This window comes from Festucalex cinctus, chromosome 1 (assembly GCF_051991245.1).
Source record: "Festucalex cinctus isolate MCC-2025b chromosome 1, RoL_Fcin_1.0, whole genome shotgun sequence".
Lineage (NCBI taxonomy): Eukaryota > Metazoa > Chordata > Actinopteri > Syngnathiformes > Syngnathidae > Festucalex > Festucalex cinctus.
In genome coordinates, this window is record NC_135411.1 from 54,730,351 (window position 1) to 54,757,568 (window position 27,218).

General features: G+C 40.0%; 2 protein-coding genes across 2 annotated transcripts; both read left to right on the forward strand.

The window, feature by feature from the left end:
- Nucleotides 1-742: 742 nt before the first annotated feature.
- Nucleotides 743-12,547, forward strand: rab5c (RAB5C, member RAS oncogene family). The gene is made up of 6 exons (XM_077494923.1): nucleotides 743-861; nucleotides 9,390-9,655; nucleotides 10,499-10,650; nucleotides 10,840-10,962; nucleotides 11,051-11,144; nucleotides 11,728-12,547. Exons 2-6 carry the CDS (start codon nucleotides 9,487-9,489, stop codon nucleotides 11,856-11,858), a joined length of 669 nt encoding a protein of 222 aa, XP_077351049.1. The 5' UTR covers nucleotides 743-861; nucleotides 9,390-9,486; the 3' UTR covers nucleotides 11,859-12,547.
- A 384-nt stretch (nucleotides 12,548-12,931) lies between these two features.
- On the forward strand, nucleotides 12,932-26,426 carry kat2a (K(lysine) acetyltransferase 2A). Its single transcript, XM_077494937.1, has 17 exons — nucleotides 12,932-13,500; nucleotides 13,765-13,888; nucleotides 15,678-15,823; nucleotides 15,925-16,014; nucleotides 17,692-18,065; nucleotides 19,061-19,167; nucleotides 20,606-20,710; nucleotides 20,779-20,915; nucleotides 22,034-22,242; nucleotides 22,340-22,466; nucleotides 23,028-23,138; nucleotides 23,215-23,358; nucleotides 23,495-23,609; nucleotides 23,679-23,715; nucleotides 24,324-24,387; nucleotides 24,554-24,638; nucleotides 25,556-26,426. The coding sequence occupies exons 1-17, from the start codon at nucleotides 13,270-13,272 to the stop codon at nucleotides 25,747-25,749; spliced, it is 2,400 nt and encodes a 799-aa protein (XP_077351063.1). The 5' UTR covers nucleotides 12,932-13,269; the 3' UTR covers nucleotides 25,750-26,426.
- The last annotated feature ends 792 nt before the right edge of the window (nucleotides 26,427-27,218 follow it).

Genomic DNA, 27,218 nt, shown 5'->3' on the forward strand with positions numbered 1-27,218 from the left:
AATGTCATCCTGGGCTGGCCTATAAAAACCAAATAAACTGTAGAGACATGACAATGACATCTGCATCAAAATATTGACGAGTCAGAGATCGTCGGATACTGTTGGCCGAAGAGGAGCCCAAAGGCCAGAAAGTTGTTGTTGGTTGGTTGGTTGGTTGGTTTATTGAACATATAAAGCCATTACAAAATATAAGTTGAAGTTAAAATGAAAAATTATGAAAAAAAATAATCATTTCAAGCAATGACATCATTACCAGAGCTCAAGCCGTCAAAATTACGGCTCTGGGAGATCTAATTATTAAAATTCGAATGGATTTAGTTTTCAAGCAAGGCGGGTTAAGATTTTAGGCTTCGAGTTTTACATCACAACAGTGCGCTCCGCTGAAGTCTCTCCGCACCGGAAGTTTGGGTGAGTTAAGACATCGAATGCGGAAGGGCTGTGTGCAAAATAGTCCGTAGTGAATACCCTCTCATTAAAAAAAGACGTTTTACAAGTTTTTTTTTTTTTTCATTTAACTATCCATTCATTTGTTTGGTGTAAATAAAACCGACGAACCTCAATAATAATAATAATAATAATAATAATAATAATAATAATAATAATACAAATAAATACCTAAATATATATATATATTTTTTTTTTTTGCTTATGCTTTTATTCATTCCAAAATACGCGCAGGTGGAAGCTTAAATGTTAAATCCTCGCGATACTACCGCGAGAATTCTTGCGTGCGGTTGTTATTGGTTAGGCGGACTTTGACGTAAAGTGGGCGGTTCCCGGAAGAAAGGCCACAGAGCCCAAAAGAAGGAGAAGGCGTAGAAGGAGACGGCCGATGAGAGCAGCCAAAGAAGGAAAAGTGGTGTAAGTGAAATCTATTTAATAATTCTTACGAACCATTGGGTTGTAACTCGAGTCCGATATTTATTGATGAATATTAGATAAAGGTTGTTAACGTCTCAAACACATCTCAGTCAAAGTGGCGGGGCTGCTTCGCTAGGTAGCCGAGAGCGAACCGAGCGTCCAGCAAAAAATGACCAGAATTTCATGTTTTTCGCCCGCTTATGACATAATTTTCGGCCACAATAAGAAACCAAAGGAACCGTCGAGTTATATTTTAGCCTAACGGCGTTTTTGTCACTTTGATGTTAGGCTGCTAACGTAAGCGGAATGTGAAGTTTTTTGTTTTTTTTGTTTTTTTTTCGAGGGGAGGGAGCTTCCTTCCTTCCTTCCGATGTCTTTCGCCGTTATGCTCAGCTGATGATGCTAAAAGGCTAACATCGGTGAAGGAAAGTGGTCGGAGCTGACTCTAAGCTGTTTGTGTAGCTTGAGTATTAGACCCCAGTGATTCAGGAATATTGTCAGGGTCCACGGTTTACGACGGCTACCGATTTACGAACGGCTTATTACAGACAGACACAATTGCAAGCAAAATAGAAAATGGTCGTTGTATTTCCTTTTATTTATTGTTTAGTTTTTACCTTTCCCACACATTTTAAACGCATTGAAATGCATTACAACTTACTTAAATCTTTTAAAACACACATTATAAACATAATGTAACCATAAACACACAAAAAAACACATTGCAAGTACCAAATTTATAGAAACTACTCTATGTATTGTAGTGTATGTCCACAATGTAGACATACACTACATGCAAGTGCATGCAGGTGGCATTTGATGCTGGAATGTCTGGGTGGGAGCAACATTTTTCGTGTGAGTGCTCTGTGTTCTTCCCGCATTCAAGAAACGTCTGAAAAATGCATCGAGGGTGACTGGCTCTCCTTTCTCACATGTGAGGATGCCACTGTAAGCATGCGACCGCGCCTACTGTAATAACCCGTAAAACACACTGGCGGGAAAAAAAAAAATCACATCCACACCCACGCGGGGGTGCTATAGTGGTCAACACTGGGAGTTGCGTTCAAAACCCACCATGAGAGATGAAGTTTTAAGCCTTTAAAGGAACACAAGACTTATAAAATACTAACCAGCTATTCTGTGAAATTGTTCATTTCAACTCTTCCCTGGAAAAAAAAGCCAAATTATGTTGAGCAATTATGATTTTATAGCACTTTTTATGAATATTTTAGCGTTAAGTACTGTATCTGGCACTTTGGACAGTCACGTGATCATCGTGACGTATTACATGCGTAAAGTACACATTGAATGACATGAAGAAAGACATGAGGAATTATTGCGTCCCACTGCGGACATCAAAGGTGGAATTATGCCTTACAACAAAGAAGCACTTCTTCAAAAGCAGTACAGTCATGGAGGACGCGCCAAAGATTTATTTCCAGCCGAAAGCCGGATAAAACTGGCAGATCCAGTCACCGGCGAGTCGAAGTGGAGGGTAAACATCCGGGTGACTTGTACTCTGCTGGGCTAAGCTACATGTCGTGTGCTAAGCTCGCTTTAGCCCACATTATGAGCAGCCACCCCCCCGCACACGGAATGACATGAAACCGGACGTGCTGAGGATTTTACTCTGAACAGAATTGGCGCAGTATTTGGGATTGAACACTGTCTTTTTCTTGCCAATTGCGGCAGCAAACTCCCATTGAAATGAGTGAAGACGGCTTCCGTTTACGCACGGGGTATGTCATCATGATGATCACGTGACCAGGATGACGTTCCCCACGGTATGTTCGAATTTTGATACTTAATCGGTTTAAAAGAAAATTCAGGGAATAAGATGCCAGAGATATTTGCACTTTAATTCTTTGTACACAATGCCTAATCCAATACTGGAAAATGATTAATAAGTGTTGTATCGCTTTAACACACTTCCCACTAGGGGTGTGAATTTCCTAGTACCTGCCCATTCGATTCGTATCACGATTCCTAGGTTTCGATTCGATACCGATTAATCCCGATATGAATCTATGTCGGTTGTTCGATTTTTTTTATTTTTATTTTTAAATCAAATTTAGAAAATACTAATCAGTAAACTTGTACATGTACACTAAGATTTTATGAAAATGTATTATTTATCTATTTGAAGTCGTATAAGTGTGAGCCATTGTTTAACAAGCAGGTTTTAATCTGTTTCATGTTTGAACACCATTGAAATAAAAATATTATGGTTTTATATTCCGTTAATATAACATTATCCATGATTCAGGTGTGAACCCTAAAACGTTTTGTTGAATATTTTTCCATCAAAAATGGATGTTTAAAAATCCGGCCACTTATTGAATCTGAGAATTGCACGCGGCAATATCGTGATATATTGCCGAATCGATTTTTTTATTACACCCCTACTTCCCACACAATTTTTAAACATATTACTGAAACACATTGTATGTAAACATTTTGAACACACTATTTTGCAAGCATAAAATGTATATCGAAAGCACTGTACGAAAACTATCAATCAAGTTAAGTGATTGAAACCTCCTCCTACTAGTCACTTAATCAGCCAGCTTTTACTGTTTTACTGCATCACACATTTAAAATAAATATTTGTAAGTTACAGTATATCAAGCAACTAACAAAGTTGCTTGATATACTGTAGAGCTTTTCTTAATATGGAAAGATGCAAATTAATTATTTACAATTAAAAATGATCAACTTGCGACAGATTGGTCCTGTTTTGGTTCTGAATGTAGAGATAGGATTCAGCTACTGTTCAGTGCCCTGCTTAATATTTTCCACTCTCTGAGACCTCCATGGGATAGTGACAAAAGTAGCCTTTATCAGTGAACATTCTGTCCAAATGAATTCAAACCAATCAATTATCCTTCGCATTTGTAATGTCAAAGTGCAATGACAAAACTCCCACAAAGGTTCTGGCTGACACTTGTGTAAATTACAAGTAAAACTTTGGCACTGTTGAACCTAGCTGAATGAATAGTATAGTGGTTATTGTGCTTGCTCTGTAAGCAGCAAGTTCCCGGTTTGAAACCAGCTCAGGGTTTGTTTGTTTCCCCCCCCCTCCTTCTTCTTTCCTCTCCCTTCTTTCTTTTCCTCCCCTCCTCCTCCACAATTTCTTGCAGCAAGGAGCTGTTTTGTTTCAAATGTTTATTGAAGAATTGATGGCTTGCATTCAGGAGTGCTCAACAGTAGCTCCAAGAGCAGACTGCAGTCGGCTCGCCGGGGGCGCGGCAATCACACGGGGAGAGGCGGGGTTTTACTGAACCAGGCGTTTTACTTCCGAGTTAGAAAACTAACCAGCAAAACACCTAATATTTCATAAAAGCCTACATCCGTAAAATTTCTCCAGCATGTTGAATGTTCTCCAGCGTAAAAGCTAATGTTTTATTTTGATTTGACACAGACAATCAGTCTGCTCTCATAGAGGACAACAGAAATGAGAGAATATTTACTCTTTAGTAATGTTGTCACAATACCAAATTTTTAACGCCGATTTGATACTAAATGCCTATTTTGATATCATGGCGTGGAAAAAAAAATCAACATTTTAATGAACATTTTTGAGGTAGAAATTTTAAATATTCAACACATCAATTCAAGGCCAAACAATTTAAATTTTAACATTTTATACTATTGTAAACATTAAATAATGTAAATAATTGTTCTGAAACACAATTTCACAGTTGAAGTTTTTCAATATACACTGTATATTAAACAATAAGAGACTCTTCAACATCCACCTCCTTTTAAAGCTCAAAACTAAAAGGGTAAAACTGTAACTTTGTGGAGCAACATTTATTTGTGGATGTAGGGCTTTATCAGACCATATGCAATGAGCGGTGTATATTTTGCCATGACTGGCAACTCTCCTGCTAGCGGTATTTTGCTGTGACCAGTCTGATTGGTCTTTCGCCGGACCGAGTGATGCGCCTTGGAGTGGTTCCTGCCTCGCTTCACCCCATTCTGTGTCTATTTGCTAAGTTTTTATTTTGTTTTGGTGTGGTTAATTTATGCTTTTTGCTGTTGTTGTGATGGGGTTCTAATGTGCTTGTATACTCTTGACAGTGTGTTTTTATGAGTTTATAAGATGAGGAAACTGTTGAAGAGTTTGAGGCTTTTGTTTTTTATGGCCATTGCACGTTGTCCTCTTGAAGCAGTTACACATCTTTTATGAGCTAAAAACAAGAAGAAGAAAAATAGACGACGCATGGACAGTTACATAAATATTTCTGCAGCATCGTTCTTGACTTCTTTGACTTGGTGTGAGCCACCACGCTTTTTTTGCCTACTGAAACCTCTTAAAAAATTTACAAGCTATTACAACTTTTATCGGGTCCGGGCTTTGGCCTTCCTACGTGGAGTTTGCAGGTTCTCCCCTTGTCTGCGTGGGTCTTCTCCGGGTACTGCGGTTTCTAAAGGCATTGTACATAAAAAAAAAAAAAAAATTGTAATGTTAATAAAGGTAAAGGTTAAATAAAGGTATTGTACATGAAAAATAATGAAGTTATCAAATGTTATTACGTAAATATCACATGTTTACAAAAATAGTTGAGATTAACTGTGATATACGGGATGATGATGTCATGTGAAATACAAACTTTAAAGGCATATTTTTAGTTGTATTATAAGTCAAACCTAAACTTTCTGGTCTCGTGGTGCTCTAGTTTTTTTCATACAAGTCAGAGGAAAAGGAAATGCCAGAGATTTTTTTTTTTCTTCCCTTCTGGCCTGACTGCTAACTGCTGTTGATGACTTTCCTGTTTGCTTTTCCTGAGTTATGTCACCAGGTTCCCATCCCTAAACCTCTTCCCTGAACCTCGAAAGCCTATGCTAGCCAGACAGACAGCAGCGTGCCTTGTTGTTGCTGAGCTTGCACTTTTTGAACTGAAGATTTCCAACACAAAAGCTGGCAAACACCATTTCGATAAAATTAGAGCCACGTTGTAATCCTGAAAAAAAACAAAAAAAAAACTCCTGCAATGTAAGACTCGTTGCAAATCAACGTTTAATGGCAGCAACCGACCAGTCCCAAACGTATTTCGCCACAGCTAAGCTAACCTCATCTCCATTTAAGTCAATTGCAAGCCCATACGTATTTGTCACATACACCCTCAAACATGTGCAAAACAATGAGCCTGTTATTGCTCTTTATTTTACTCACTCGCTTTTGTAGCTTCAATTGTTACAAAAAAAAAATCATTTTCACTCAATTCATAAAAAAAAAATCACTTTCTGTATTTCAACTCTTCTATTTCTACGACTGCTCTGAATGGTTTAGTCAGAATGAAATTTGTAGTTTGTGGGCACATTTAGGAAGGTGATGCGTCACCAAATGCTTGACTTGTGTGGATCATGTACAGGAGGCCATTATGACTATATCACCGGCTTTCCTCCTCTTGACAGCTCCTCCTTCCTGCCTTTTTTCCCCTCTTTGTCCCACTCTCTTTCTTTCTGCCTTCCTCTCTCCCATCTCTCTCTTACTTTGACCCACTTCCCAGTGGAGGTCCATTAAGAATGCAAGCAAAGCATCCGTTGATGTGAGCAGCTCTATACCTCCCAGAAAAAAAGAACGAAAAAAAAACCCCATCCAAATGGATCTCTATCAGCTGCAAGCCTGCGCGTACACAAGTGGAGACAATTAATGAAAGAAAAAACAACAGTTTCATTGAAATAACAAATTTGACAAATTTAACAGTTGTTTTTGTATTGTGGTTCAACAGAATAATAATAAAAAAAACAAAAAAACAAAAAAACCTCATGAAACAGGCCTGGGGGAAAAAAAGATCCAGTTCCACTACAACAAATAGGAATGCACCAATCACAATTTTCTGGCCGAAAACATATAACCGATCTTTTAAAAAGTCTGACCTGCCAATCACAATTTATTTATTTATTTTTTCTTCTTCTTCATAAGCAGCATACACCTTCAGTGTTCCAGACATTTTATTGGAAAATGTTGAAAAATATCTGAGTATAAACGGATTGTTTCAACTGCACATGAAATAGCTCTCGCAAATAAAAATAAAAAAGCCTATCGTGATCTCAGCAGAAGAGGACACTGGCTGACTTCGTCAGCTCTCTAAGGCCCTGTTTAAACGGAAGCAAACAAATCTTGCACAGAACCGTCTCAAGATATGTGAGCGTCCAAAAGAAGACCCCTCGGACGTTTAACGGCTGTAATATATATGCCAAGTCTGGAGTAGCGCTGCCATAGGGAGTTAACGGAAAGCGTAGAAGAAGAATCAGCGAAGAAGACGAACCACTGATGTGAATAGCTTATAGGCCAAGACTTTTGAATGCTGCGAGGCCGCCATATTACTCCTCCTAAGAAATGGTTCTCAACAGTAGTCTGCTCGCGAGATGGGAGGAGTAAGATGGCTGCCCTGTCGCTTCACGGCTTGAACGGGCATGTATGGGCTATCCATAGCATGTATCGGCTATCCAGTAATATATACAGATCAGTGAGATGAATGCAACACAGGAGACGTGACAATGCCGGGTACAACATCACGCAAAACATTTTGCCGTAAAAGCATAAACAAGCTAAGGAGGTTGCTTAAAGGACGCTTAGGGACAGCAGAATCACATTGATTCGCTCCAATTTCGATTAATGTCCAGCCGTAAGACCAAGCTTCCCGACACATGGCAGCTAAATAATAATCACTGGTCTACTATACTGGTTTCAATTTGGTGGTGATAGTGTGAGTTCCTTGAGGTATGAAACTTGAAAATGACCCAAACCCTCCAAATGGTACTTTGAGATCTGAGTAGCAGACTAGCCAACTGTTTGATTGCATAGGTTTGCTTGAGACTCGTGATTGGCTGCTGCTGAATATTTTATGAGAGGAGTCGTGATCTCCCGTCACATGTTGAAGATTAAGCCAGGCTCAGCAGCACTTAAAATGAAGTTCATTGCATCAGCCGTGATGTTTTAACTTGATCTTTCATCATGTTTGACGCCTCCCCACTCGTGCCATGTGACCCAGCCGAGGTTGATCCCGACTTTTTATCATACTCAGCGGTAAAAACCTCTTCCGCTTGCTTTTCACTTCCTGCGTTTCCTGCCCTGTCACCGAGCACAGAAGCTGGCTGACTTCCACGTTTTGCAACATTTTAGCGCAAGTGCAACTTTCTAAATCGTACCAGCGAATTCCAGGTTTTACAGCCACACACACACACACACACATTGCCACAAACTCGCATGCTGATGATGTCAGCAACAGGAAGTCATGTGTAGAGTCCAGCTCCTCCTTTTTGATGACTTGCTATATTTTCTGTATAATTACTGACTTCTTTGTTGAGTTATTTTCACAAAATGCTATTTTTGACACACTTAACAATGATTATTTCATGAAAATGAAACTTTTGGGCGGCACGTTGGCCGAGTGGTTAGCACGTCCGCCTCCCAGTTCTGAGGACTCGAGTTCGAGTCCAGGCTCCGGCCTTCCTGGGTGGAGTTTACATGTTCTCCCCGTGCCCGCGTGGGTCTTCTCCGGGTACTCCGGTCTCCTCCCACATTCCAAAGACATGCATGGCAGGTTAATTGGGCGCTCCGAATTGTCCCGAGGTGTGCTTGTGAGTGTGGATGGTTGTTCGTCTCTGTGTGCCCTGTGATTTTTTTTTACTTGAAATGTTTTACGTTATTCCAAATGGCTGTCTGGTGAAGTCACAGTCAAAATAGTATTGGCAAACTCAACACTGTTAGAATACTGTTTTATAATGTAATTTAAAACATTACTTAACTATAACATTACTTCATATTACCTGTTAAAGGGTCAGTAATGTGAAAAATCAACTTTTAGCTATTTTAAAAAGCTAATACCTCACCAAAAACATCACCAAAGTGGTGTGTTCCTAAGGGATGCACTATAATATCGGTGCCCGATAATTATCGACCAATTTGACATCAAACAGATAAACCAGATAATAAAGAGATTCACTGATAATAATTAAGGATGTAACGATAAGGCCAGTATCGTGATATTAAAACTGTCACAATATCATCGTCGTCATGTTCACAATATTTAAAAGGAACACATTTAAAAAAAAAAAAGTCATGTTGATTTCCATTGTGCAGTTCTAGCACCCTCTAGTGGCTAGTTTATTACTGCAAAGTAATTTTCATTAGAGATGTTTTGGCCTTCTATGTTTAAAATCTACGCTAATTGTCAGATGAAGGGGAACCTAACTTGCTTGTGAAGCGATCAATGTGTGCTTGCATTAGCAAGTAAGTGCCTCATTATTAGAGATTGTAGGTGGTTTATAGGCATTGCTGTTATGTACAAAAGCACAATATTTTATTTATTTATTTATTTTTTTTTACACAATATTGTGCTTTTAAAAAAAAAATATCAATCCATTCTATCTATTACTTCATTATACAGACATTGTGTGTTCGTTCATGTGGACTAAAAGCTGAACAACATAACTTGATTTTGTCTGTACAAAATTAAAGAATCAGAATTTAACTAAATAGTAACTTAATGTATGTAACTACTTGGGTTTTTCAGTTCCCCTGGCTTCTCTTCTATACGGCTCCTGCCTTAAGTGAACCCCGGCCAATCCACCGTTGCTTCTTCTACCTTCCCCCACCCCGAATTAAGCCCCATGGCCGGACGAGGCGGACCAGCGCGGACCAACGGCGCCGCGGCAGCCAGTAACAAAATCTGCCAGTTCAAGCTTGTGCTGCTGGGCGAGTCGGCGGTGGGCAAGTCCAGTCTGGTGCTACGCTTTGTCAAAGGCCAGTTTCACGAGTACCAGGAGAGCACAATCGGAGGTGAGTTTAACCTTCATGCGCCGCTAAATCAGCGGTAGTGCTGGTCAAAGATTAAAAAAAAAGAAAAAAAAGTGTTTAAGTATGCGTTGTGGAAGTGAGAGCTTGGTTTCCTCTGTCATGTGACAAGAACCTGAGTCAGCAGCCACCACCCACATACTTGTAAAACCTAGTCATGGCCAGGCCTGTCCCCATAACAATTTTTTTTTGGGTGATTTTTTTTTTTTTTTTTTTTTAAATGTCACTGATGTTGTGATACGAGAGCCAAACTAATTCGTTTTTAAACTTTTTAGAGCAATGGACTTATAATTCTCTAGTATATCAAACATTTGGCATTGAAAAGAACAATAAGTAAAATATCTTTGATAAAAAAATATAAATAACTCAACTATCAATTCTGGCACTCAAAATAATTATCTGTTGCCCTTTTCCAGTCTTTTTAAGTGTCTGGGCATAGCGAATATAGTGTGTGAACAAACCGTGAACTACTACAAAAAGAATATGCTTCATCCTTCTATCTCACTGAGCAATACAGGCTTGCGAGGGTGTGCGCATGTAACGTGTGTTACTTTTTCGGCAGGCTTCGTTCAGTGTTGCAAAACGTTGCAAAGATGCTTGCCACACACTCTCAAACCCTCTATATCCTTTTGTCACAAAGAAATTTTTAATGTTTGTCATTGGTCAACAAAAGGATACTCGTGTTTTTTATGCATTGACCTCTTTTTATCCACAGTCAACAAAAAATGCAATTTTTTAGCGTTTTTATGACATGAAAACTTTGGCAATACCTGCTTTCCATGTATTGTTAAAAAAAAAAAACATTTTCTTTTTATCCGACATTGGTAGCGGCCTTCCTCACACAGACGGTATGCTTGGACGACACAACGGTCAAGTTTGAGATTTGGGACACTGCGGGCCAGGAGCGCTACCACAGCTTGGCGCCCATGTACTACAGAGGTGCCCAGGCAGCCATTGTTGTGTATGACATCACCAACACAGTGAGTGATAAGCCCAGATGGGCAGACTTTTGCTGTTCATTCGTTGACCCTTGTCCTCCCATTTGGGTTGATGATTACTTTATTCTTACAGACCTTTGTACTTTTGTCGCCCGGTCATGTGTAACATATATATAAAAAAAAAAATGTTACTAATGTTTTGAAAACTTTTTTTCTTCTTTTTTGTTCAAGGACACTTTCACACGTGCAAAGAACTGGGTGAAAGAGCTGCAGAGACAAGCCAGCCCAAACATTGTCATCGCTCTGGCAGGGAATAAAGCAGACTTGGCCAACAAGAGAGCTGTCGATTTCCAGGTAAAGACTGAAATGGATACATTTTTTAAAACGTTTTTATTTTAGTGTAGTTGCTCACTTGTGTGCCTCTGTGCTCCGTTTTCATCAGGAGGCACAAGCGTACGCAGATGACAACAGTTTGCTCTTTATGGAGACGTCGGCTAAAACCGCCATGAATGTGAATGAGATTTTTATGGCAATTGGTAAGCATCATAATTCTAATAAAACTGTATGCTTTGGGGAAGAAAATGGCCTCAGACACCGAAGATTAGTGGGAATTTAAACGGATTATTTTAATTTTGTGGTTTACTTTGCTGTATATTACTATGGGATTTCCATTTTGTATTTTGATAAATAGAGAAACCCGCAACATTTGGAAATAAGCTTTTTGCTGGCCGGCAATAATACAAGAGTTTTCTATAACCAGGGCTGCACATAATTGGTGTGCAGGTGCCCATGCATATTATATTTGGAACACAAATACACATTTGGCGCTGAGACAACTGAATTTGGCACGCACATAACTGTTTTCAGTGCGCACGAGGACATGCACACCAGTACATTAAAATTTTGTATTTTGTATTTTTTATTTTTTTATTTTATTTTTTTTATAAAAATAAGGCACAATACATTAAAAATGATAAGGTAAAAAACACAAGTGGTAATATTTAGCGGAGTGGTGTATTAAATGGCATCACATAATGTCTGTCATTCAGTATGTATTGTGATTGAAAAATGTAGAGCTGTTTCCACAAAACCTTTCCACCCATTTTTGATCCCCAACAGCCAAGAAGCTCCCCAAGAATGAGCCGCAGGGTGGGGCAGGTGGCGGCGGCCGGGCCCGAGGGGGCGTGGACTTGCAGGAGGCGGCACCGCAGGGCCGCAGCGGCCAGTGTTGCGGTGGCGGGGGCAATTAACCCACATGAGGCTTCCTCTACATCAGCTGATCCCAGCCACTTTAACCAGCTTGGAGAAGCGGACCACATATGATTAGCCAGCTGTCAAACAATGTCACGGCATTGGGACCAAAACACGGCGGAAATTACAAACTGTTTGGCTGACGGCATCATCGGCCTGGTGACCAATCTTGTTTTAAAGGCCCCCCCCAAAAAAAAAATAAAAAAAAATCTCCTGACGGTGGACTCTTAGGGGAACAAACATCCCAGTCATAGTATTATTAAATAAAAAATAATAATCATGAAAGCTCACTTGCGTTTGTTTATGTATTTGTGTAGAAAAATAATGTAACAGGAAGGAAGGAAAATCTGGAGAACAGGCAGTCTTCCTTCTTGGTAGAAGTTGTGTAGCTGCAATATTGTCCTTGCAATATGACTACCCAACCATAAAAATAGTAATATTTCATTAAGATTAACGTCACCCATGCGTAGTTTGAACAGTAAACGTCAATAACTAAGATGGGTTTTTCTGTGTATTTGTATGCAGATTTGTGGAGTTTATAACCAATCAGAAGACATCTTTCATATCTTTCTCAGCATTATTTTCTGCTGTGTCTTTTTTTTTGTTTTGTTTTGTTCCATGTCTTAATTTTGTTTTCTGAATTTATGGAATTAAATGCACTGGTTGTGTCACAGTCTTTGTGAATCGACATGCTCGACTCAGCGTTTTCCTGTCTTATCATCTGTGAATCGAGTTGCTTGCCTTTGCAATTTTCTGCATTTGTACTATGCGTAGAGGCATGAGAAGGAGGGTGGAAAGGAAAAAAAGAAAATGTAATTTTACCAATAAACCTGGCGAAGATATGTTTTTTTTTCTCCCCCGGAGTGTCAAATTCCTGATCAGCACATATCAATTGGATCCAGTCTAGGTAACACAATTTATTTTATTTTTTAAAAAAAAATGAAAGTTCATATATATATATATATATATATATATAAGTTCTTCCAAAATTTAGATACTACATTACCCACAATCCTCAGGAAACGTGCGTTGCCTCCACGGTAACTGAAAACTTGTGTTGCTTTTTCTTTTCTTTTTTTTTTCTTTTTTAATTAAACATTTACGATGACTCATTTAATGTTTCCCTATATGAAATTTCATCTTTTTACGGATTTATGTAACGTTAAATTGCATAAAAAGTTAAATTACCTTGAGTGAATTTACCATAAATTCGAGCGTATATCAGTAACATATGAATTTAAAGTTTAATAATTTGTCTTGGCACTCCATTTGGACGAAAATAAATAAGTCATAGTGAGCAGAGAATAAGACGTGTTCTACCGCCTTCACTTTTCACAGCCATTTGTAAATTTCCGAGCTGTACGCTAATGCAGCACATGAGATCACCGGCAACTGAAGAAGACGTTTGAAATGTCGGACCCGGCGGCGCAGGGCCTGCAACCTCGGCTCCTCCATGCCCAGTCGGCTTCAGCACCGACTGGGTCCGGCGCCGCCGTCGCGACCGGCTCCGGTTCGGGTAACAGCGACCCGGCCAGGCCTGGGCTGAGCCAGCAGCAACGTGCCAGCCAGAAGAAAGCTCAAGTTCGAGCCTTTCCACGGGCGAAGAAGCTCGAGAAACTTGGCGTTTTCTCCGCCTGCAAGGTAGTTAGCTCGCCAGATAGCCCAGCTCACTAAAGTTTTAAACAAAGCACTCCCCTACAATTATTTTATTATTCATTCACGGAGAAAACATATACACGTAGCTACAGCAGTTAATGTTACTTTCCGCTCTAGCTAGCTACTACCCATACCCCTTTAAAAATTGTTAGCTTAGCTTCCAGGCACCTACTAATAATAAAGGATATGTAGTACATTGGGTGTTGTTACCATTCATTCATTGCCACTGTTATGTGTGTTCGTGTTCAGGCTAGTGACACATGCAAATGCAACGGATGGAAGAATCCGAACCCCCCCACCGCTCCACGCGTAGACCTGCAGCAACACGCCGCCAGCCTGAGCGAGTCGTGCCGCAGTTGTGGACATGCCCTGGGTACCCTACGAAACCAGCATCCTACCATCCTTTATACAGAGTCTCCCAAATTTCACAATCCACTTCATTTTTTCCCCGTTTCATTTCAGTTGTCATTTGGACTGCCTTGAGGTCATCAGCATTTGAGAGCTTAGGCTTTGCTGTGCTTGTAAACATTGCGAAATAGCCACCTGGCATGAAGTGTTTCTGTCCCCGCTTGCAGTTCAGTGCCAGTTTGAGCCACTTTATGGCGGTCACACTAAGGGCTGGGTTTAAAGTATTGATATATCGATATCGTATCGATACGCCTTTTCATATCCCAATATCGATACATAAAACCATGTATCGATATATAGTTACCCCCCCCACACACACACACACACAACACACAAACAACACACACAAACAAATGCTTTCAAGCCCGCGCCACTTACAAGGAGGAACCCAGTATCAATCAATCGTCTCCCCAACCCTCAACCACCACTGGAACATTTGCACAAAAATTGTCACAACAATGTGAATGTCATGAGAGTCAGTGTTTTTTTTCAGTATTTTTACACAGCCTGTACTGTGGTTCTAAGTGTTTAAATTATTATTTATTGCTTTTATAAGGACATGTTAAATAAAACAGATTATTAATGTAACTGCAATGGATTCAATTCGTAAAGGTGTATTCAAGGATCTTTTGTCTCTCCGTCTTCCGGGTGGATCATCTTAACAATTGGTTCTCGATCCCGTCAATCAATCTGCCGTAACGACCTCGTGTGTGCTGTTCTTAGCTGAGCATGCGCACCCGCTCCCGGCTCCACCCCCACGGACGAGCAGGAGAGCTGATAGGATGTTTGCCATGCGTGTTTTTTAAAAAGTGACAAATGGACATTTGGCTTCTACTTTTTGAGAAGATCCTTGAATACACCTTTAATGTAAATATTCATATTTTTACTATTGCATTAAATTAGAGCAAGAAGTTTCTACTATTTGCAGCATTGGTCCTTTTGACTGTCTAAAAATAGGTGCTGCATGAATTCCTCAACTAAATCGAAAATCATTGTGAACCATGAATCGAATCGTTCCCTTGTGAATCGAATCAAATCGATTCTGGAAATCTGAATCAATACCCAGCCCTCGTCACACTGCAACAACACGTAGTACCATTTCGTAGTTCCTCGAAACAGGATCAGTTCTTGACAAACCAAGCAGCCTCAAGTCTGTCCAAATGATACCTGAAACTGCTCGAACCACAAATGACGATAAATAAAGCAAAGGAAGTGTCTAGTGACCTTAGAGGCACCCCTGTATATTATCGCTGTCAGGCAGATTGTGCAATTATCCAAAACTTATTTTTCAGTGTGAATATGTTGTGCATCAAAGTTAAACATTGTTTCATTAAAGGTAGTAGTATACCGTATAGGCCTATCATATACTGTTGTGTACCATCATTACCTAACAATTCACAATCATGTTTAATCGCTAATGTAGTTCACTGGGGGAAAAAACGACTTTAGTTAAGCTGTTGATAAGAATTTATACGGACACCGATGTCGCTCCTGCGAGCAATGTTTATCAGAAATCTGTGCAAGAGTCGAGCCTTTTGACAAGAGAAAAAAAACAAAATAACAAGCAAGCACCCAAGTTGTTTGTTTGGTTGTTTAATTTTGCATTTGACTCCAGTCCAGATGCGCAATTATTTGTACACAGTGCTCAAAAAGTCACTTTTCCACAGTATGTCCCCTTTAACCTGAAAACATCAAGCTTTGTTCCAGTGACTTCTCGTCTCCATTTCATAGCCTTGTTTTTTTGCGTCTTGCAGCCAATCACGTGTCCCACCTGGAGAACGTGTCGGAGGACGAGATCAACAGGCTGCTAGGAATGGTGGTTGATGTGGAGAACCTGTTCATGTCTGTGCATAAGGAGGAGGACACGGACACCAAGCAGGTCTACTTCTACCTGTTCAAGGTGAGCACACGCTTTAAAACGGTGCCCACAGAAAATAAAGATCAGTCCAGTGTTTTGTCACATAAAGAGTATGTCTGTCATTTGTCATTTTCGTTTGGTAGCTGCTGAGGAAATGCATCCTGCAGATGAGCCAGCCGCTCGTAGAAGGGTCCCTGGGCAGTCCGCCCTTTGAGAAACCCAACATTGAGCAGGTGAATGTCAAATGTCACTGCAAAGACTTCAACTTTTATTACAAAAAAAAACACCTTAAAAAAATTACTATTTTTGCTTAAGTTGACCATTTCTAACTTGGAAAAACATGACTGTTTTTGTAAAACATTTGTAATATAACGCTTTGTCATAAAAGCCTAATCCTGTAAAATTTCGATTTTTTTTTATTTATTTTTTGTTCTGGAACTTTATTCTGTTGTTAGGGCTATTTTCACGAAAACAACTTTTAGTTTAATACAATTTTTAAGGGGGAAAAAAAAAGTATCGCAAAGAACAAAACATCACTTTTTACATAAACTTTTTTTTTTTGCAATATTATAGTTTTATTATTAGAATATTGTAACATTTCTCCACAAATGAGGATTTTTTTTTTTAATGGAAAAATAATCTACAATTATTTTGAGACGAAGTGGTACTGTTTTGTTAAGTCATAATAGATAAACTGATTTTATAACATAGTTCTTTGGCAGTAACATGCCAAAGCAATGCTTTAGGGATGTAATGATATCCAAACATCCTGATACAATATTATCACAATAATGTGGGGTAGGTTGAAGATATATATATATATATATATATATATATATATATATATATATATATATATATATATATATATATATATATATATATATATATATATATATAGTTCACAATATCATAATGAGCTCATACTTAAAAAAAAAAGCACAATGTTGTGCTTTTGTACATAACAGCAATGCATATAAAGAACCAACAATCTAATAACACTTAATATTGAGGCACTTAGTTGCTAATGCACACACACATTAAGTTCCTCCACATGTTCATATGATAGATATCACTTCATAAGCATACAGGTATTACGTTCCCCTTCATCTGACGATTAGCGTGTATTTTAACTAACATAGAAGGGCGGAAACATGCCTTGTGAAAAATAAACTGCACTAAAAACTAGCCACCAGGGGGTGCTAGAACTGCACAGTTGGAAATCAACCCGATTTTTTTTTTTTTTTTTTTTTTTTTTAATATCATGACAGTTTTAATATCGTGATATCACGATATTACTGTAATCGTTATATTCCTAGCTATCATATCAGCCAGGTCTGGCAATTGTTTGCTAGCAATCAAGACATAAATTATACCAATCAACTAGAGGTGGACGATATGATGATCTTAACGTGTGCCAATATGCAGGGCTGACTGTCATTTCTGTGGAATCGTCTGATTGCAACGCAAAGCATATCAGTGCAATTTGACAATCGGCTCATTTTCTGCCACTGACTGAAGGACAGCCATGCATCTGATGCAGCCATGGCCCTTTTTGACAGCCAATCAGTGTGGTCAAGTAGCGTACTCCCCCCCTCCAGCAACCTCCCCGCTTTCTCTCCAAACAAACGTGGCTGCGTGAGGCATGGCGGAGGAGCGAGTTTGTTCCGAGGAAAAATTAATCATCGATCAGCGATTGGTTGGCAACCAGTCCAGGGTGTACCCCGCCTACTGCCCAGAGCGAGCTGAGATAGGCTCCAGCACCCCCTGCGCTCCTTGTGAGGAATAAGCGGTCAAGAAAATGGATGGATAATATAACTGATATTCTATTTTTGCAAGATCGCCCAACTCCTACGATCAACAGCTCCTAAGTCGAGGTGCCACTGTTTTCCGTCTATTCCTCTCCAAAGGGCGTGTTGAACTTCGTGCAGTACAAATTCAGCCACCTGGCGCCCAAGGAGCGCCAGACCATGTTTGAGCTGTCCAAGATGTTCCTGCTGTGCCTCAACTACTGGAAGCTGGAAACGCCCACGCAGTACCGGCAGCGCACGCAGAAGGACGACGGCACGGCCTACAAGGTGGACTACACGCGTTGGCTGTGCTACTGCCACGTCCCGCAGAGCAACGACAGCCTGCCACGCTACGAGACCACGCACGTCTTTGGGCGCAGCCTACTCAAATGCATCTTCACCGTCACGCGGCGCCAGCTCCTGGAGAAGTTCCGTGTGGAGAAGGACAAGCTGCTGCCCGAGAAGCGCACGCTTATCCTGACACACTTCCCCAGGTAAATTCACCTTAACATCTGGCTCACGATACCATTGAGACAGTGAGGACTACTAGAGTGGTGGAATGTCGTTTTTGTCATTTTAAAGGATATTTAATTCAAAGTTTTATGGCTGCCACGAAACGTACAGTAGTGTAAGTCCAACCATACATCAGATCTATCAATATTTCATGAAATAAATAATATTCACTAGAAGTATAACATAAAAATGCATAGGCATGGCACCAAAGGCTAATGAATATGGACTGCTCCCTACAAGTCAAAATTAGAACTTAACCTTGACTGTATTGATTTGAAGTATTCATCTGTTATTTCTCCATTCATATGGTCAGCATTTAACTTAAAACCGACAGAAATTGAGTTAGACCACTCCACAGATACAAACTATTACAACTTGAAACGATTCATGTCATTCAGAATACCTTCGGAACTATTCCACTTTCCCAAAATTAATACTTTTCCTGAAACTCCACATTTTCCATGAAAATAATACCTATTGAAATAAATGTAAACATTTTTAAAGTTTAACTCTGTTCCATGTGCCACTTATTCAACCAATTCAAACCATTCCAAATTCCATCTGTTCAGCTCATTCTGAATATCTTTGGAACTACTTTACTATTTTTCATACTCTCCCAATTGCCATATTTTTCAGTGTTGGCCACATTTTCCTTGACAAATTTCCTTCGTCCATATTTCTTGACAGTCAGTTTCCACCTTAAACTGCTTCACTCACTCAGGACATATGTGGAACTATTCGCATTACCAAAATTGCCATATTTTCACAATAAAATTCTCATACTAAGATTTGGATTGATTTACATAGTTATCTCCTGCCATAGTTCATATTACAACTTCAAATCATACTTTCTACAGTTCAGCAAATGATATTAATTCCATAGCATTTTAGGTTTGAATCAGCTGTTCAGAATTCACATGCAATTTCTCAAGAAATTGTATTCTCACGTTATAGTGAATGTTGTCATTGTCGACAGGTTTCTGTCTATGCTGGAAGAAGAAATCTACGGGGAAAATTCTCCCATCTGGGAGGCTGACTTCACCGTATCTGCCGCCGATGGGACGCAGCTGGGTCATCAGACGGGTGAGCGGGGCAAGCAGGAGAATTTTATTATGTATTTATTTTTATACTTATCACATGTGCATGCACACAGTCACTAGACAGTTATCACATTCTCTAATATTTGATAGATGGAATACAAAATTCACACATTGAAGTATGACTTTTTATTCTAACTTTGTTACCGTGAAGATAAAAGACTGTCAAATGTACATTATAATGAATATCAATATTATAATTTTATCTTATATGTAACTATGTTTATGACCTCACTCCTCCCTTATTACTACTAAACGACTTTTTTTTTTCTTAAAAAAAAAAAAAAAAATCTCATAATGTTATGACTGTTTAAAGGTGCACGATGCAAGATGAGACTCAAATTTGAGTGTTAAAATAACCATATTTTTCACCCGCACATGTTTTAAGAATTGTATAATGGACAGGAGGCACGACTGTGGCACAATGACTGTTGCCCCTATTTTTCTGTAAAAGGAAAAAATGTTGGAGCCTTCGGGCCGGAATCTTTAACTGTGGTTCTGAGCATGACGTCAGGCGCGTGCACGTTATTGTCCCTGTAAACTCTCGCGATTGCACTTCACGGACAGGACAGCTAATTCAAACTGGATTTAAAGAGACCTGCACCGATACATCTCAATCCCTTATGGAGACTCCACGGAAGACAAAGAGAAGTAAAAAACTTTCAGACCAGCGTCACGGGAGGACGCGGATAATTATAGGAGCAGCGTTTGTCAGGTGGAGAGAGCTAAGCGCTATCCTGGGGATGAAACGGGACCCACAGCTTGCTGACTTTTTGCTAAAAAGGTAAGACTTCATAACGAAAATACGATAGGGTCTATTTATGATTAGCAGTGCAGAATAAAACTACCACACGGTCGCTAAGTAATGTCTCCGCACTGCTATCCTAAATGTCATCGGATTCATGGGACGCACTATTTACGTTTGGATGGTTGTAATTACGTAAGCTTTTGGCACTCAAAATGACTTTCACATACAAAGTAACTTGAAGATTAATACGTTTCTTACCTCTGTAGACATTATTAAGCCTATGAAAAAGGTGTTGTGCTCCGTGTTTACGTTTGTTCGATTAACTTGGAGGTTTGCTCGTGCCCGAAAAGTCGTGCACACTCCTGGCCGTGTGCATGTCGCTGGGGTCCATTCCACGTTTCACCAGAGGGGTCGCAAATGTGCAAAAACTCTGAATCTTGCATCGTGCCCCGTTAAATTAACTTACTCCAAAATACTCTTGTGCCAAGATTATATGTAATTTTTTTCACTGAAAAATCCAACTTTATTTTTGTCAAGTGAGCCTGAATATCTTTATAGAAGCAGAATGTTTACATTGGATGTAATGTGTCAGTGCATGTGTACCTAATGAAATGTCTGGTGAGTGTGTGTTTGTGTATGTCAACATACAGTGATTTCCCAGTATTGTGTTCTCCAGTGATCAGTCCAGCAGCTACATCGGGCTCCTCTGCCCTCTCCAAGGCTCTGAGCGCGGGTTCGTCTCTGGGCGCTGTGGATGTGTCGGGTTCTGAGGCAATTACCGGTCAGCATCTTTGATGTGTTTGATGGGGAGTCTTGGATGGACAATTCTTACCTAATCTCCTTTTTCAGGCGAGAAGCGTAAACTCCCTGAGGCACTGACGCTGGAGGATGCAAAGCGCATCCGCGTTATGGGTGACATTCCCATGGAGCTCGTCAATGAGGTCATGATGACCATCACAGACCCCGCCGCCATGCTGGGTCCTGAGGTCAGTACCGGAATGCCAAATTAGTAAATGCCACTTTATGCTTGTTACATTACAAATTTTTAGCTTGAGATTTTGCCGATTTCCTTTCCTTAATTGGGCACCTCCCTCAAATTACATCTGCTCGTTAGTCAGCCGTTACTAACAGTGCAGTTATCACACCTTGGAGGGCTGCTGGACCAAGTGGATTGGCAAGAATCATGACTCCAACAAGGGAGATGTCTTTTGAGACCAAAGACAGGCTTATCAAACTTCTTGAAGAAGGAAACTACACGTATGGTTGCCAAAGATTTGGGCTGTTCACAGTCAGCTGTATCGAAGATCTGGACCAAGTACAAACAGCATGGGAAAGTTGTTAAAATCAAGCATACTGGTAGACCAAGGAAGACATCTAAGCGTCAAGACAAACAACTAAAGGCCATATGTCTTGAAAGCAGAAAATGAACAACAAGACAAATGAAGAAGAAATGGGAGGAAGCTGGAGTCAATGTATGTGACAGAACTCTGCAAAATCGCTTCAAGGAAATCAAATTTACATATAGGAAAGCTAAAACAAAAACCATCATTGACACTTAAGCAAAAAAGAACAAGACTGCAATGGGCTAAGGAGAGGCAATCATGGACTGTGGATGACTGGATGAAGGTTATCTTCAGTGATGAGTCACGAATCTGCATTGGACAAGGTGATGACGCTGGAACTTTAGTTTGGTGCCGTTCCAGAAAGAAGACTGCCTAAAGAAAACATCCAAATTCCCACAGTTCTTGATGATATGGGGTTGCATGTCAGGCAAAGACACTAGGGAGATGGCTGTGGTTAAATCTTCAATAATTGCACAAGTTTACATTGATTTTGGACAACTTTCTTATCCCTTCAATTGAAAAAATGTTTGGGGATGATGAAATCATTTTCCAAGATGACAATGCATCATGCCACAGAACAAAAACTGTGAAAGCATTCCTTGGAGAAAGACGCATCCAGTCAATGTCATGGGCCCAGAGTTTTTCGAAATTATGTTCTACAAAACAAGCATTTTCATATTTATTTGTATGTTTTTTATAAATGTGACACAAATGTCAGTGGCAGCCAGCTTAGATGTAATGGGGCACCTTTCCACTTGCAGACCAATCTGCTGACGCCCAACGCGGCCCGCGACGAGACGGCCCGTCTGGAGGAGCGTCGCGGCATCATCGAGTTCCATGTGATCGGCAACTCGCTGTCTCAAAAGTCCAACAAGAAGATCCTGATGTGGCTGGTGGGCCTGCAGAATGTCTTCTCGCACCAGTTACCACGCATGCCCAAAGAGTACATCACGCGCCTCGTCTTTGACCCGTAAGACTCATCCGACCTGTACCACACACCTGCTTCTGAAATCTCTCAGGTTTTCCTCTCTTTTTTTTTCTTCTTCTTCTTCTTCTTCAACAAACAGCAAGCACAAGACTTTAGCCCTCATCAAAGATGGCCGCGTGATTGGGGGCATCTGTTTTAGGATGTTTCCCACTCAGGGCTTCACAGAGATTGTCTTCTGTGCTGTCACGTCCAACGAGCAGGTCAAGGTATGCCAAACAACTTTATTATTTTAATAATACATACAACATTAAATAAAATAAAAAAAAATCTCGACTATTCTTTTCATATTATGGCTGCTCTTGTAAATATTAACTTCAATACTGGAGCGTATAGTTGTAATAACATCAGGGAATCGAATGGTAATTATTTGTCGTCCATTCCATTATAAAGCCATCGAAATTTTCAACATCCTTTTATTGTCTTCAGACATTTCTCAACAATATGTCACTGTCGACTGGTTACACTGATTCGAATTCCTCTTGCATGCCGTCGTCAATCACGTCATTAATTTCATAACTCCCACAAATCTGCGTAAGCCATAAATGCGTGAAAAAAATTCCAGGACAAGAGACCAAGAATTGGTCAAAACAAAACAAAATGACTTATCAGCTCTCCCGGCTTTAAAGGGAGAAAAACGCAGGAGCACTCCCAGCCGGCCTTCATCTGTTAATATTACAACTTTGTTTATTGAAAAACAAAAGTATTATAACCTTCTTATCTCCAAAGCAACATCTTATCTTTGCTCGCTCCTCTCCGTCCGTCTGCAGGGCTATGGCACACACTTGATGAACCACCTGAAGGAGTACCACATCAAACACAACATCCTCTACTTCCTCACCTATGCCGACGAGTACGCCATTGGCTACTTCAAGAAGCAGGTGAGCTCCCGACTCGCTCGCTCTACTTTTGAGCCATTTCCCCCTCAATTTCGACTTATTTTTCTCCTTCCGGAAGGGCTTCTCCAAAGACATCAAAGTGCCCAAGAGTCGCTACCTGGGTTACATTAAAGACTACGAGGGAGCCACTTTGATGGAGTGCGAGCTGAATCCCAGGATTCCTTACACGGAGCTGTCACACATCATTAAGAGGCAAAAAGAGGTTAGCCCCCTAATTAGACACAGTTAGTACCTTTTGTTGTTTTGAGGCAAACTTTCTCACGTGGGCAAGGAGAGCCACAGTCCGGCGACAGAGGTTTTGTCCTCTAGCTGCGATAGCACCTCTAATTCCTTACCAGATCATCAAGAAGCTGATTGAGAGGAAGCAGAGTCAGATCAGGAAGGTCTACCCGGGCCTCACCTGCTTCAAGGAGGGCGTGCGACAGATCCCCGTAGAGAGCATTCCCGGCATACGTGAGTTTTTGGGTCTCAATGCAATAACGGTATAAGTGCACTAATGTTGTTTTCATTGTTGTCCACTAGGAGAAACAGGATGGAAGCCAAGTGCCAAGGAGAAAGTGTAAGTAAAATAGAGCTTAGCACAAAAACATGTCGACACAAAATTTCTGCCCCGAAGCTTCACCGCTACAATGTTATGGATGTTATGGCATCCACACAGACATTTCCAATCTACATAAAACTCTATTGGACCACTTTTAAACAACTCATAACCGTTTCACAGTCCATTAGCACCCTGTAATGGTGGAAAGTTGGAATTGCAGTCAAGTAGGAGGTGCAAATCCATCCCATTACTGTACTTGGTTATTTGATGGAATAATCCATATGATAATTAAAAAAAAATAAAAAAATCATTAGTACCAGCGCTAGTTGTTAGCTGTTTTATTATTGTGTCACAGAGTATCAGAGTAAAAGGCTGTAAGCAGTATCACTTTTAATTTATACAACTGTCAGATGCTAGAAAAGCTCAACACTGCATTCACAGAAATTAATGTAATTTGTATGATATAACAGGTGTGATCAAAACCTTGTCCTCATTGTCATTATATTATTGGAGATGTGACACCTGTTGTGCCTCTTTTAGGGTCTTTTTAATTGAAGTCATTTAAAATACAGATTTTGTCATTTGCTCTGATTTTGGCACTAACAGTGAGGAGTTGTGTTTTATAGGAAAGAAGTGAAGGACCCCGATGTGTTGTACAATATGCTCAAGAACCTACTGGCCCAAATAAAGGTAACATGCACAGAAGTGTAGTAAGCGTGTCATGTTTATAAAGGTTTTGGTGTGTTGTCTCAGGGGAAACATTTTGAGTTTTTCAATCATGGACTTGACTTTGTAGCCTAGTTTTTGTTTGATCATTTTGCCAATTTGTCATGTGTGCACTCTGATGTTTATGCAGACTCACCCTGACGCTTGGCCGTTCATGGAGCCCGTCAAGAAGTCCGAAGCACCCGATTACTACGAGATCATCCGCTTCCCCATTGGTATGCTAACACTCATTCCATATACTGTCTCCTCCAAAGGTATTAGAACGGCAAGGCCAATTCCTTCTGTTTTTGTTGAGACATTTGGCTTTCAGATCATAAGATGGATCTGAGACAAAGTTTCAGAATTCCAGTTTTTATTTCATGCTATTTGCGTCAAGATATGTTGAAGACGTCTGAACCTTTTATTTGGACCCACCCACTTTTCAAGTGAGCAAAAGTAAGAAAGAACAGACATTATTTAATGAACCTAAAGTGAGGAATATTTAATATTTGGTGGCATAACCCTTACTTGCAATGACTGCATCAACCCATTAATGCTCCTCCAGGCCTTTTCTGCAGCCTCTTTTCAGTTCTTGTTTGTCTGTTTGTCTTGTTTGTCCTTTCAATCTCCTCTTCAGGAGGTCAAATGCATGCTCTGTTGGGTTAAGGTCCACTGATTGACATCCCATTTTTCCCCACAATGAAGTCCTTTGTTGTTTTGGGTCATTATCTTCTTGCATGATGAAGCTTCTCCCGATTTAGTTTGGAACTTTGGATGCATTTTTCTGTAAATTGCCAGTACCATCATGAGTTACGTCCTCAATAAGGACTACGAGTTAGCCAGTTCTAGAAACAACCGACATTACCTCCACCTTGCTTCACACATGAGCTAATGTGCTTTGTATAATAAGATCCTTTCTTCCTCCATAGTTTGGCCTTCCGTCCCTTTGGTAGAGGTTCATTTTGGTCTCATCAGCCTATGAAACTTTGTTCCAAAACCTTTGTAGCTAAACTCTGTACTTCTTTGTAAAGTGAATGAATGCTTGTATTGTTTTTAGTTTGGTAGTAAACCTCGTGTGGAAGTGGCATTAAACTGCTTCTGCCAAACTGCTGCTTATTGAAAAGTGCGTTGAGTTGTTGGCATCTGTGCACAGACCTGAAGACCATGACGGAGCGCCTGAAGAATCGCTACTACGTGACCAAGAAGCTATTCATCGCCGACCTGCAGCGCATCATCACCAACTGCCGCGAGTACAACCCGCCTGACAGCGAGTATTGCAAGTCGGCCAACACGCTCGAGAAGTTCTTCTACTTTAAACTCAAAGACGGTGGCCTCATCGAAAAATGAACATTTTTTTTTTGCTGTTGATATGTTTTTGTTTTTTGTTTTTTTTGCATGGGACTTGAATGCGACACAACGCAGTACCAAAGTTCTACACCAGAAACCAACTTTATTTATGAGATTTAAACATCATTCCACTTGTTGAGTCGCCAAAAACTGGACCTCGGGGACTTGAAAGCCACGTTGCCTTTGGTTACTGACACACTTGAAGCTCCCGGCTGCGCTTTTTGATTTTCCTTTGTTCATATATATATATATATATATATATATATAAAGTAAACACGAAATGAAGTTTGTGCTTGAAAGTCAAGTCAACATGTTCCAATGAAGTTTTAAGTCTACTTTGTCACCATCACTGTCACAAAAAAAAGTTTTCTTGGCATTTTTAGCTCGTTTGTGCTAAGACATGGTTACATAGAACAGAGGTAAAAACAAAACAAACTAAAAAGTCATTTGCTCTGCCTCTGGCTTAAAATATTTGCTATAAATGTGTATTTATTGGGTGCTACACAAGAATTTGCTGCCTTCACATACATTTAGTAAAAAAAACAAAAAACCTCACGGTTGTTTTCTCCTTGAACCATCAAGTCAAGCAAGCATTAAGTTTCCATGACGTTACATTTCAAATGCCAGTTACTGTCACTGTAGTACTGTTAATGACAATAAAGGTTTTTTGTGGTAAATGTTTCAGTGGGCAGAGCGATATGTTTTAATTGTGTCAGTGACCGCAACACAGCCAACTGAAGCCAGTTGTATTAAATTTGGGGTTTAAGTTAGATGGTGATTTAAAATTGAATTGGCAAATCTGCTTTTTAACGGAAGCACGTAAGAGGGAGCACATAAATGCCTGTCACTCCACTAGTTGCCTGTGCACTTGAGTCCATTTTAAAATACTCCTATATTGTCTCCAAATCTTAGTGTAAGTGGTCGCGCCATGCCTTAGCTCGCTCCGCTGCTCCATTTTTGCATCCCTTCCCGCTAATTCAGATCAGCTGACCAGCTGCTTTTGGAAGTACCAAAGTCTACGCGGAAGTTTTAAGGCCTTTTCCATTCTTGGACATCAACTGTGGACCAACCTCCCAATTGCACGTCAGACAAGCACACTACTTGCTTCAAAACCAATTTGCATTGTATTGCAGAATATGACGCAGTCACTGATGCGCTTCTGCGGTAACAGAATATCATTCAATTTAGAGTTGCTACAACTCCACTCCACAGACTCACGTGAGCCAACATTCAAGATGAGATATGTCAACTTTGCTTTCATTTTTTCTGACCCGACTGAATAAAGAGAAGTTCCAGATTTTTGTTTCACGCTTGTAATAATTAAAACTTTGCCTTTGTATTGTTTTTTTTGTTTGTTTGTTTGTTTTGAGTTATTAAAGTAGTAATTATTTTGAACTACAAGTTTGTCTTTCCCGATTGTAGCCATTCTATGTTCACTCGGAATACAGAATCGTGGCGAATTCCTTTGT

Coding starts and splice junctions, on each gene's coding strand:
- rab5c (XM_077494923.1), top strand. CDS start 9,487: ATGGCCGGACGAGGCGGACCAGCGCGGACCAACGGCGCCGCGGCAGCC. Junction 10,963..11,050: donor AGAGAGCTGTCGATTTCCAG/GTAAAGACTGAA, acceptor CGTTTTCATCAG/GAGGCACAAGCGTACGCAGA. Junction 11,145..11,727: donor TGAGATTTTTATGGCAATTG/GTAAGCATCATA, acceptor GATCCCCAACAG/CCAAGAAGCTCCCCAAGAAT.
- kat2a (XM_077494937.1), top strand. CDS start 13,270: ATGTCGGACCCGGCGGCGCAGGGCCTGCAACCTCGGCTCCTCCATGCC. Junction 13,501..13,764: donor GCGTTTTCTCCGCCTGCAAG/GTAGTTAGCTCG, acceptor GTTCGTGTTCAG/GCTAGTGACACATGCAAATG. Junction 20,711..20,778: donor GGGTTCTGAGGCAATTACCG/GTCAGCATCTTT, acceptor CTCCTTTTTCAG/GCGAGAAGCGTAAACTCCCT.